This window comes from Neofelis nebulosa, chromosome 10 (genome assembly GCF_028018385.1).
Source record: "Neofelis nebulosa isolate mNeoNeb1 chromosome 10, mNeoNeb1.pri, whole genome shotgun sequence".
In the NCBI taxonomy this organism is placed as follows: domain Eukaryota; kingdom Metazoa; phylum Chordata; class Mammalia; order Carnivora; family Felidae; genus Neofelis; species Neofelis nebulosa.
In genome coordinates this window covers 60,920,118-60,932,350 of record NC_080791.1, presented here as the reverse complement: position 1 = coordinate 60,932,350, position 12,233 = coordinate 60,920,118, and the positions used below count along the sequence as shown (strand labels likewise).

The following is a 12,233-nucleotide window of genomic DNA, read 5'->3' as shown; positions in this document are numbered from 1 at the left end:
CTATAAAGAACTTACCAAACTCAACACCCCAAAAACAATCCACTTAAAAATGGGCAGAAGACATGAATACACATTTTCTAAAGAAGACATACAGATGGCAGACACATAAAAAGATGCCCAACATCAATCATCATTAGGGGAATACATATCAAAACTACAAAGACATAGCACTACACACCAGTCAAATGGCTAAATTAACAACACAGTAAACAATAGGTGTTGGCAAGGCAGAGAAATGGGAACTCTCTTACACTGCTGGTGGAAATGCAAACTGGAAAACATTATGGAGGTTCCTCAACAAGTTAGAAATAGAACTTGCTTACAATCCAGAAATTGTACTAGTAGGTATTTATACAAAAAGGATACAAAAAATACTGATTCGAAGGGGCACACGCACCTCAATGTTTATAGCAGCACTATCAACAATAGCCAAATTATGGAAAGAGCCCAAGTGTCCATCAACTGATGAATGGATAAAGATGTGGTAAATACATAAAATGAAGTATTATTTATCAGCCATAAAAAAAGAATGAAATCTTGCCATTTGCAACAACATGGATGGAGTTAGAGATTATTATGCTATGTGAAATAGGTCAGTCAGAGAAAGCAAATACCATATGATCTCACTCATATGTAGAATTTAAGAAACACAACAAATGATCATAGGAGGAAAAAAAGAGAGAGCAAACTAAGAAACAGACTCTTAACTGTAAAGAATAAATTGATGGTTACCAGAATTGAGGTGGGTGGGTGGATGGGTGAAATAGGTGATGGGGCACCTGGGTGATGATGAGCACTGGGTGTTGTATGGAAGTATTGAATCATTAAATTGTACACCTGAAACTAATATTACACTGTATGTTAACTAACTTGAATTTAAATTTAAAAAAAAGAAATCTCTTTTCTCCTTATTTTTAATAATATAATTCAGAGATTTATGTGTCCCTAATTAGAACATGCAAAAATATTAAACACATTAATTTATGTAAAAATGAGAATGTCCTGGACAGAATAAAAGTCATTATTTTCTATAGGGTGGTAAAAAGTACTAGGTGTAAAAAGGTCTTAATGAACTGAAACCCAAACACATCACAGTCAAATCATGAAGAAAAAGAAAGATATATTAAAAGCAGGCAGAGAAAAAAGATAATAGAAATAGAGAAACAATGGTAACCAACACTAAGATGGAAGACAATAGAACATTTTGAAAGTACTGACAGAATAACTTGTCAACCTGGAACCCAATATTTGTCAAAATTACCTTTCAAAAAGAAGGCGAGATAAATACATTTGCAGATAAACAAAACCTTAGACAATGCACAGCCGTGAGACCTGCACACAATAAATGAAGGAAGTTTCCTAAGGTAAAGTAAAATAATGTCAGTTGGAAACTCAGGTAAACAGCAAAGAATGAAGAATTCTCAGAGGGATGAATGTGAGTAAACATAAAATATTTTTTATCTTTTCTTAATTTCTGGACATGATAATTTACCTTTTTTTTTTTGAGAGAGAGAGAGAGAGAGAGAGAGAGAGAGAGAGAGAGACTGAACAGTAGAGGAAGGAAGAGAGAATCTTAAGCAGGCTCCATGCCCAGCACAGAGCCCAATATAGGGCTTGATCTCACGACCCTTAGATAATAGCTTGAGCCAAAACCAAGAGTCAGATACTTAACTGACTGAGCCAACCAGGTCCCCTGATAATTTATTTTTTAAAGTAAAAGAATTACAATGTATTGCGAGATTTGTAATATAGGTAGAAATATGTACTTAGCAATAACTGCATACTATTTTTAAATGAGATAAGTGGAAGTATACTGTTAAAAGTTTCTTCCATTACCTATGGGAAAGTATAATATTAATTCAAGGTAGACTCTGGAAATTAAGGTTGCATACCATAATCCAAAAAGTGACTACAAAAAACAAAGTCCCAAAACTATAGCCAAAATCCAACTGAGGAAATAAAATAGAATACTGAAACATAGTTGAACTAGTTTGATTTAAGTATTTAAAAAAATGAGTAAAGCTACGTAACAGAAGAAAAACAGATGGGACAATGAGGGAACAAACAAAACAATGATAGACATAAAATTAAATGTATAAATAATTTCATTAAGTATAACAGGCTGAAGACTCCAATTACAAAACAGCACTAAGTCACCATGGATTAAAAAACAGGCCAATTATAAAAGTTGCATATGAAATACAAAGACACAGATAGGTTAAGAATAAAAAGATAGAAAAAGAAATGTCATGCATAACACTATATATGGTGAATGTGGCAGTATTATCAGAGCACATGAAATTTATTTATTTTTTATTTTTTCATTTTTTGCACATGAAATTTAAAGTGAGATATAGCATCAAGAAAAAAGGAAACATTTTGCAATGATAAAAGGATCAATTGCAATTCATCAAGAAGTCATAACAACTTAAAAAAAATTAATGTTTATTTTCGAGAGAGAGAGAGAAATAGAGAGAACATGAGTGGGGGAGGGGTGGAGAGAAAGGGAGACAGGGAATCTGAAGCTGCCTCCGGCTGTTAGCACAGAATCCAACATGGGGCTCAAACCCATGAAACATAAGATCATGACCTGAGTCGAAGTTGGATGCTCAACTGACTGAGTCACCCAGGTGCCCCAAGAAGCCATAACAACGTTAATGTTTATACATGTAATTAGGAAAATTTCAAAATACACAAAGAAGAAGTAACAACTAAAAAGAAAAAGAAAAATTAATAATCAGATGTAAAGATTTTAGCACATCCTTGATTGTTACTTGGTTGTCTATGTAGGTAAAAATCAATTGAGCTGTACACTTCAGATTTCTGCATCTTTCTATATTTAAATAATAAAGACAGAAAAAAAAACTTTATTGATGATAATAAAAAAAGAAGGAACAAAGAAATGGTGAGCTTAAAATAATATATCAATTAATTTGGAATTAAATGATTTCTTAGAGCCCCATTTGCTTTCCCTAATCTCTGGAACAGACTGTCCTTGGTATGAGCAGGTTTCCAAAATCTATGGGACATCCAGTCCGATCTTTTCATGGCCTTGTGGGAACCAAGAAGTTAAAGTTATGGTCCCAAAGCAAGCTTTATTCTGGAAATTTCTAGGAAATTTCTCAGGGAAATCATTTGTTTACAGAGGGTGACAGAACTGGAGGAATTGGTGTCCCATGAGTGCAAAGCTCAGAAGACAGCTCAAGGAGTCTGTGATCTGTAGATAAAGGTCTTAGTCAACAGATGTGATACACTGAGGCTGAGAAGCCTGTATCTTAAAGTCATTTCTGTCACTATGTGGTCAAATGGTAAGTGCAATGGGGCTCTGACATAATATTGCTTTATCCTATGGTTTTGTGTCCTGAAGTGTGTCTGAAACATGAGTACCTGAAGAACTGGGTACTGTGAATAAGGAGAGCACATGGAAGCTCCCAAATTTTGAAATAAGGAGGACTAAGAGGTATAAATAAATAAATAAATAAATAAATAAATAAATAAATAAATAAATATTGCAATGTGGGGAATAGACTGGAAGGGGGAGCTTTTCTCTGAGCTATGTTTGCTCGACAAGAGGAGAGTTTAACTTAAATTTGGAGAAGCTATGAGATTAAAATGCACTGAATCTTTCAGCCATCCATAGGCACTGTTCAACTTCACCTATCCATGGTTCATTGTAGAGAGCATCCAGTTGTTCACATAGTTAGACCAAATGCTAGACAGAGTGAGAGAGGTATTATCAAAGAGGAAAGCCCATATGATGAAAAGATACAACTTATCTGACTAAGAAAAGAATAGGAAAGCAGATATCCCAGGTTAAGTCAGGCCATGGGTAACAGGATCTCAGTCACTACATTGGAATCACAGAAGAGGGTTTTAGTCTTAGAAGAAAGGGCACCTGAGACATTATGGTCTCAAGTTACTGTCATAGACTCTGGGTCTAAAGTTCTCTCTTGTCTAGCAAAAGAGTGGGATGCAGGATTGGAAGCAAGAGATGGCTAATGTGTGGGGAAAGACAAGAGCCCCAAATAAGTGTCCTTGCCCGTTTTTATTAGGATCAGAAGACTTACAAACATGCGATGGATGTGCACAAAGAGACAATGAATCTGTGATCATTAACTTGTGGACATGAGGGAAAGAGGGTCTTGAGGATATTTGTGGTTAGGGGTTTGGGTTAATACAAAACAAAATCCAGGCGTTAGGCAGTCAGGAGGAAGGTTGTTTATAGCGAACATGAGGCAGCACCTCTGGTTATCTTAACTAGCCTAGGGGATGAGACAGATAAGGGAAATAACCTCAGGGTTAACAAGGCACCTTTTCTTTTGTTAACCATCTCTTCTGGGCTGCCTTGCCTGCAGCGCAGCGGTCCATCATCCATTTCACCAATTTACCTAACCTGGCCCTATTCTCCTGTGAAAGCAGCTTTCTGCTATAGTACTAAATTGAGGGTGCTTCCACCCTGAATATCTAATCTTGTTTATTTCATATACCTATGTATTGGGCACCTTTGCACTGCTCCTATTTTAGGCCTTTGCCCCTCCCTCTCTATTTTGGGGTCTCTGTACCCCCTTTCTATTTTGGGGTGCCTTTGCACCTTCCTATTCCTGGCACCTTTGTACCTCCCTATTCTCAGGGTGCCTTTGCACTCCCCTATTCTTGGGGTGCCAATCTGATTTACCCAAACTTGGGTGTGAGCATTTTATGATTTTGCATTTCTTTATGCCTTATCAACCCAGTGGTGTAAGCCCAGGGGATTCATAAGCTTATCCCCCACAAGTTACTAGAAGAAGAACTTTAGAACAGGGAGCAGAGGACAACCTAATTATACCAAATGAGTCACAGGAGATTGGAAAGGTAGTAATGTAAGAAGCAGTATCAGGAAGTCCTTGGCATCTGGCAGGAGAGTAAGACACACTTAGATTTGAATTCCAGTTTTATCTCTTACTAGCTGTTTCTTTCCTTCCCAAATGATAAAACAGAGATAATATTAGTACCTGCAGGATAGGGTTGCTTTCAGAATTAAGTAAAATGATGTACATGAAGAGTTTAAGATATCCTTCATCTAAGAGAATGTGTTCCTGAATTTTAATTCTTATTAGTAATAACATATAGGACTTTCTCTCAAGACAGTCAATACTGAAGAAATATTTCAGTAATTTATCTACAAAAGAAGCTGTACTTGAGAAACAAATGCATTGGGCCCTCTGATGTGAACTACTGCCAGCAGCTTTACTGTGTTCCGGAGTGATAGGGTTTGCCAACCATAGCTATCTTCAAAGTAGTTCTGCTATTTTACTACCTCCTGCTCATCCATAAGGCTATGAGGCTTTGCAGATATTTATTTCCAAGTTCACAAAAAAAAAGTCGGACAAACATTTTGAAAGCAGAATTATCTACATGTAAAAATTGTCTAACACAATGTTTAATATATAATAATAGTTAGCAATGCTTTCTTTTTGCCTTCTTTTTTAAAGATATCTACCTCACTTTTTCTCCCTTCAGCTTATTAAGAATGATCTCTTCTCCTCCTCACTTCTTGATCTGGCTAAACAAGTATTGATTACATACCTTTACCTTTACTGTTTCACAGTTGGTTCTATTTGCTGGATTTTGCTACCAACAATCTCTATTGGCCTTTTATCTCTCAACTGATGCAATTCTGTCAGAAATGAAATTGAAATGACTCATGTTGATTGAAATAGCTCTGGAGGTAACTCTGCAGGGTACTGGAACTAGGAAGTGATAAAGTTCAAGGTTTCAAATTTTCTTCACATTTATATTGCTTATTGTATCACTAATTTTTATATGTCTTCCAAAAGAATTTCCTTGTGCAATTTCCTTGTGATTATTTCAGTTTTTAAACTTACTAGTTACCATGAGATAGAAAGCATGATATAATTGAAAAAGCTTGAATTCAAACGGCATTAGTTCAAACTGTACGTAGAAAGAGTTATGGGTCCCCAGGAAAAGAAAGACAAGATACAGCTTTCACGACCCAAGAAAAATCATTTCAGGCCCCCACCTCTTTTCATGATCTATACCCTACTTGCCCAAGCCCACTTTCTGCAGAACTTCCTAAGAGATGTCAAAATTACAAAGAAATGCAAAAACCTCAGGAGTTAAGGACTTTAAGGGAACAAAGGGAGTGCAAAACCAATAGTTTCTACCATGCCAGGATATAGCCTGACCTTATCAGAGACAACCAGTGGTAAAACCCCCAAGTGCTGCTTCAAAAGTGAGCAAGACCCCACCTTCCTTACCCAAGATAAAGAGCCCCAAACCCCAGTTAGTTAATACAGTTTATACCTGGTCTCCTTGCCCACAGCCCCTTCCCCTAGTCTGACAGTTACCTCTGCTTCATTATAATGTCAAAGTCTGGGCCCTAAAGGGAGCAAGAGCTTCATTTGCATAAGATAAGATACATGCATAGACCTGGGTTTTTTTTTGTTTTGTTTTGTTTTTTGTTTTAACTTTTTTAATGTTTATTTATTTTTGAGAGAGAGACATAGTGTGAGCCTGCAAGGGTCAGAGAGAGAGGGGGAGACACAGAATCCGAAGCAGGCTCCAGGCTTTGAGCTGTCAGCACAGAGCCTGACACAGGACTGAAACTCATGAACTGTGAGATAATGACCTGAGCCAAGTATTGAACCTACTGAGCCACCCAGGCACCTGGTGCATAGACATGTTTTTGAAGTAAGCTTGCACAACCTTGTGCCTGCCTTTACATGGGATGACAAAGCTCTCCTTTCTCAATATTCATCCTAAACCTTAAATAAAATGAACCCACTCACCTCTGTGGGGGAGTCACAGCTTTGGAAGTTATTCCCCATGATCTTATTTGCTGCATATAAAATTCCTGTTTTGTGACAACTCCCCCTAGTGTAGTCTCCATCTGTAACTCACCAAGGAGCAAATTCACCTTAAGGTTACAAAACCTCATGTCTTTTCATAACAATATATATTTTTTCAAGATCTTAGTTAATCTCTCTATGCTTTAGTTTTCAAGTTTGTGAATCAGGAATAATAATACCATGTGGGGATTAAAGGAACTAAAAAATATAAAACATCCAGCACAGGGGTGCCTGGATGTTTCAGTAGGTTAAGCCTCTGACTTCAGCCCAGGTCATGATCTCACAGTTTGTGAGTTTGAGCCCTATCCATGTTGGGGTCTGTGCTGATAGCTCAGAGTCTAGAGCTGCTTTTGATTCTGTGTGTGCCTCTCTCTCTTCTCCTCCCCCACTCATGTTCTGTTTCTCTCTTTCTCTCCAAAATAAATAAACATGAAAAAAATTAATAAATAAGTAAAATAAAAATAAATAAAAATAAAACATCCAGCACAGTTCGATAAAGGTTAATCTCAACCCTTCCCTTTTCCTTATTTTCTCTTTCAATCCACCCTACTTTTCTTCCTTTCTTCTCCAGATCTTAGAATAGGGGGATAAAATGAAATGTTCTATTTATCTTTCTATGAAGTGATTTATTTATATATTTATTAATTACCTAATGACATATAAAAGGGTTAATAAGCTATCTTGATAAATGTATTTTTTATTTTACATATTTTATTTGTTGCCTCTCAGTTGAATTATTTTAATATTTTATAAAGAATATACTTTTAAACTAATGCTAATACCAAGATCTTCTAATAAAATGTATTTTTAAAATACAAAAAATATTTTGTTAAATTAATATATCAATTGATACTGTCTTTATGATGGGGAAGCATAAGGCAAGCTGAGGGCAAAGCCCAAGCTAACAACCGCTCCCTCCCCAGCAAGGTGGGATGTGTATGATATTCTGCAGGCACTCCTGGCTGCCCAAGAACAAAGGAAAGGAAAGAAAACAAATGGCTAACTGATACAGATCACAGTCTTCTAGGACAGGAGTCTCCATCAGTTTGTAAATGTCTTAATAATTTATAAGGCAATCTTATTAATAGCCTAATTTTCAGAAACCAATAGACTCAGTTTCCTGGAACCCCCACATTATCCTCCCTCCGTAGTGAGGTAGGGAGCAAAGGCAAGAAGGAAATGGCAGGTAAAATTAAATTTCCTTATAACCTGCAGCCCATTGACAAATACTTAGGCAAATACAGAGTCTAACATTTCTCTAAGAATTCCCAACTGTTGTAATGTTAACGTCTTACTAAAGGAAAAATGACCTTAGCTTGATAATAGCTTGGCCTCCTAAGAGTCTTCTTTATTATATTAGCCCTCTTTAACATATGAAAGTCCTTCTGGAGGCCTCCTTTTTGCCTTTATCTCCCCCAACTCCATAGTACATAACCAGTCACTTTTCACAACCCCAGTGCAGCTCTTTCAGTCCATGGGTTCTGTCCCCATGCTTTAACTGAAATCACCTTTTTTTGTACTAAAGACATCTCAAGAATTCTTTCTTGCCTGTCAGCTCCAGACCCCCACCACTCCCAAACCCCATAATATAGAAGATTATTTTTTCATTTATCTATTTTATATAACAAATATTTATTGAGGATTTACTGTATATCAGAGTGAAGTTAATACTGTAATTGGATTTGAGCAAGGGAACACAGCATGACCAAGGGGGCGAGTGTATTCGGGGAAGGCCTTTCTGATGATGTGACCTCTGAGAAAGAGCTGTTAGAGCCAAGGAAACAGCCAGTAATGAGACGGGAAGTCTGATGGAATGTTTAAGGATATTTAACAGAAAAATATTTAGGGCATAAATGCTTTGTGAGTGAAAGGAATTAGTCACTGTGATATTGTGATTTATAATAAATATGTTTGGTCTTCATGCCTGTTTTTGGCACTGAGTTCCCTTGGAATTTCTTATGGGATGAGAGAGACACAGTTGACTTTTCTCATGTTAAAATGGTAACTTCTGGATCTCACCTAAGATTGGGGGCTGTTTGCCTGAAGAACCAACCATATGATTATAGGGTTGGAACTTTCAGTCCCATACCCCTGCCATCCACGAAGGAGACAGGAGGATAAACTAATTGAAAATCTTGTGTTTCTGATTCATAATAGTCAAGAGCACTCTGATAAAGCCCAAGCTTCTCAATTAAACTCTCACTTCTCTAGGAAAGGGGTAAAAACCAACATGCTCTATGTATCTTGGAACCCCACTGTCCCCATTAACTTAATTCCATAAAGAAAGAGAAAACACTTAAAGGAACATAGTAAGCTCAGTTGTGTATAAAAACAAAAAACAAACACAGTTGTAGAGCATCTATTTATCTTATGGTGTCAGGAAAAAAAAAAAAAAGGATTCAGAGAATACCAGTCTTCCTCATCACCAACATGTCAACCACTTTGTCACTCACCATGGCTGGCCTATAGTCCAATTGGCTAAGTCACTTTGTATTTATGAGAGCATATGTTGGACTGTAAAGCAAGCCTAAGAATCTCTCTCTCCTCCCATGCTCATGGATGGAGAGTACTGATATGGATTAATCATGTTAAAGAACATTCTATCTGCTCTATATAAGAAAATGGGATTTTTCACTATACTATATAAGAGAGGGTTAACAGTCAAGTGCACATCACCTATTTTCTGTCCTTTCTTTGTACTTCTTCCTGTGGAGAGCTTGTGAGTAAGATCAGCTTTAGAAGCTCAAGCCCTTGCCTGAAACATATTTGGAGCAAAAGTCTATAGAAATTAGAGAAACCATTTAGTATCCACTCTCTTAAATCTACTTTCTCCAGGTTCCTGTTTTTTTTCTTTTTGTTTGTGTGTGTGGGGGGGGGGGGGTAGGGTTGTTTTTTATTTTTTGGGTTTTTGTTTTGTTTTGTTTTTTGTTTGTTTGTTTAATTCTAGGCTTACTCTGGACCAAACTAAAAGAATTATCCTATGGTTCAGCATAACTGTATAAAATTTTTCATTAGATTGGGATGGGAAGGGGAATATCCTAATAGAAAAGGGGGAAATTTATTTGCAGGTCACTGCTCTTTATGTGAGTAGTTTTTCTGAAGACTTTATGGAGAAATGTGATTGGTAAAGATAGTTCCTATATTCCTGGTTCTCCTTGTCAGTTAACATTATCTGACTCTATTACCAATAGTTTGTTCAGAAGAAATACTTCATTCTTTTATTCCAGGATATGAGTCTTTCAAAACTGTATTTTCTTTATGTCTCAGAGAAAAGTGCTGAAAGGAGTGCTTTTTATGCTGAAAATGTCATTTATGTTAGAAGTGTCATTTCAGATCTGGGAATAAACACTTTCCATATGATTCATCATGCACAGTATCAATTCCTCTAACATTGAGATCACCACCTTCTTCCTGATTGGAATCCCAGGACTGGAGCATATTCATGCTTGGATCTCTGTCCCCATCTGCTTCATGTACCTGGTGGCCATCTTTGGCAACTGCACCATCCTCTTTGTGATCAGGACAGAGTCCTCACTCCATGCACCCATGTACTATTTCCTTTCTGTGTTGGCTGTCTCTGACCTGGGCCTCTCCCTCTCATCCCTCCCCACTATGCTGAGGATATTTGTTTTCAATGCTACAGGAATTTCCCCAAATGCCTGCTTTGCTCAAGAATTCTTTATCCACGGATTTACAGATATGGAGTCCTCAATGCTCCTGGCCATGTCTTTTGACCGCTTTTTGGCCATACGTCACCCTCTGAGATATAGCTCTATCCTCACCAATGCCAGAGTTGCCAAAATGGGCCTGGTGTTTCTTTTTTTTTTTTTTTTTTTTTTAATTTTTTTTTTCAACGTTTTTTATTTATTTTTGGGACAGAGAGAGACAGAGCATGAACGGGGGAGGGGCAGAGAGAGAGGGAGACACAGAATCGGAAACAGGCTCCAGGCTCCGAGCCATCAGCCCAGAGCCCGACGTGGGGCTCGAACTCACGGACCGCGAGATCGTGACCTGGCTGAAGTCGGACGCTCAACCGACTGCGCCACCCAGGCGCCCCGGGCCTGGTGTTTCTAATTAAAAGCATGCTCTTAGTGCTCCCATTCCCTTTCACTCTCAAAAAATTGACATATTGTAGGAAAAGCCTACTTTCTCACTCTTATTGTCTACACCAGGATGTCATGAAGCTGGCCTGCTCTGACAACACAGTCAACTTTTTCTATGGTTTCTTTGTTGCCCTCTGTATGATGTCAGACAGTGTATTCATTCTTGTGTCCTACATATTCATCCTGAAGACGGTGATGGGAATTGGATCCCATAAGGAGCGGCTCAAGGCTCTCAACACCTGTGTCTCCCACATCTGTGCTGTGCTCATCTTCTATGTGCCCATCATTGCTTTGGCCTCCATGCACCGCTTTGGCAAGCACAAGTCCCCAGTGGCCATGATCCTCATTGCGGACATTTTCTTACTAGTACCACCTCTGATGAATCCCATTGTATACTGTGTGAAGACGCGGCAAATTCGTGAGAAGGTTTGGGGGAAATTATGTCTAAAATAAAGGTATGGGGAAAAGTAAGGCAAGGTCAACCAAGAGTGGAGAATTAAATAATATATCTCTAAGCAAAGTATTATAGATGTTTATTGTTATCTCCCTTAATCATCCTTATAATCACTACAACATGTGGGCTGGGCACTGAGGTCTGTGAGCTTAGGACTGATGTGGGCATTGACAGGTGAGTATGGAATAGTTTTACAATACTATTAAAATCATGAATCGATATACTGCTTTGGAATTTTAGTTACACTGTTTACAGCACAAGGGTAAATACACATAGAAGTAGAGCTTGTGCCCCCTTATGGAAAATGAATACTGGGGCACCTGGGTGGCTCAGTCAGTTAAACGTCTGACTTTAGCTCAGGTCATGATCTCACAGTTCACAAGTTTGAGCCCCGCGTCGGGCTCTGTGTTGACAGCTCAGAGCCTGGAGCCTGTTTCGGATTCTGTGTCTCCCTGTCTCTCTGCTCCTCCCCTGCTTGTGTGCTCTCTCTCTCTCTCTCTCAAACAAATAAAAACATTAAAAAATTTTAGAAAATAAATACCAAAGGAGTTGGAAGTTAAAAGGTGTTATGCCAATCCAATTGGATTTTCCTTCAGGCAGCCTTCAGACATGTATTTGTTGAGGGTTCTTCGGTCAATTCAATGCAAATCCTTGATTTCCCACTTAAGGAAAGAAGTGTATTGTTAAGTCCAAATTGGTTAAAATTTTTCTCCCTTTGCTCTTTCCTTAGTAATCAAATAGGGACAACCAGTGATTGTTTTTAATGTTAGACCTTTCATAGCCTGGAAATATGAGAATAAACTCTCTCACAACATCCTTTAAGACAGA

General features: G+C 37.9%; 1 protein-coding gene across 2 annotated transcripts; it reads left to right on the top strand.

Annotated features, from left to right (window-relative positions):
• Positions 1 to 10,202: 10,202 nt before the first annotated feature.
• Positions 10,203 to 11,404, top strand: LOC131487343 (olfactory receptor 51A7-like). Of its 2 annotated transcripts, none has more exons than XM_058687976.1 (2): positions 10,203 to 10,653; positions 10,899 to 11,404. In XM_058687976.1, exons 1-2 carry the CDS (start codon positions 10,215 to 10,217, stop codon positions 11,402 to 11,404), a joined length of 945 nt encoding a protein of 314 aa, XP_058543959.1. In that variant the 5' UTR covers positions 10,203 to 10,214. The 2 variants fall into 2 exon arrangements, with proteins under 2 accessions (XP_058543959.1, XP_058543958.1); XM_058687975.1 differs by having other exon boundaries at positions 10,215 to 10,668; positions 10,923 to 11,404.
• The last annotated feature ends 829 nt before the right edge of the window (positions 11,405 to 12,233 follow it).

Coding starts and splice junctions, on each gene's coding strand:
- LOC131487343 (XM_058687976.1), top strand. CDS start 10,215: ATGCACAGTATCAATTCCTCTAACATTGAGATCACCACCTTCTTCCTG. Junction 10,654..10,898: donor TGCCAGAGTTGCCAAAATGG/GCCTGGTGTTTC, acceptor TGCGCCACCCAG/GCGCCCCGGGCCTGGTGTTT.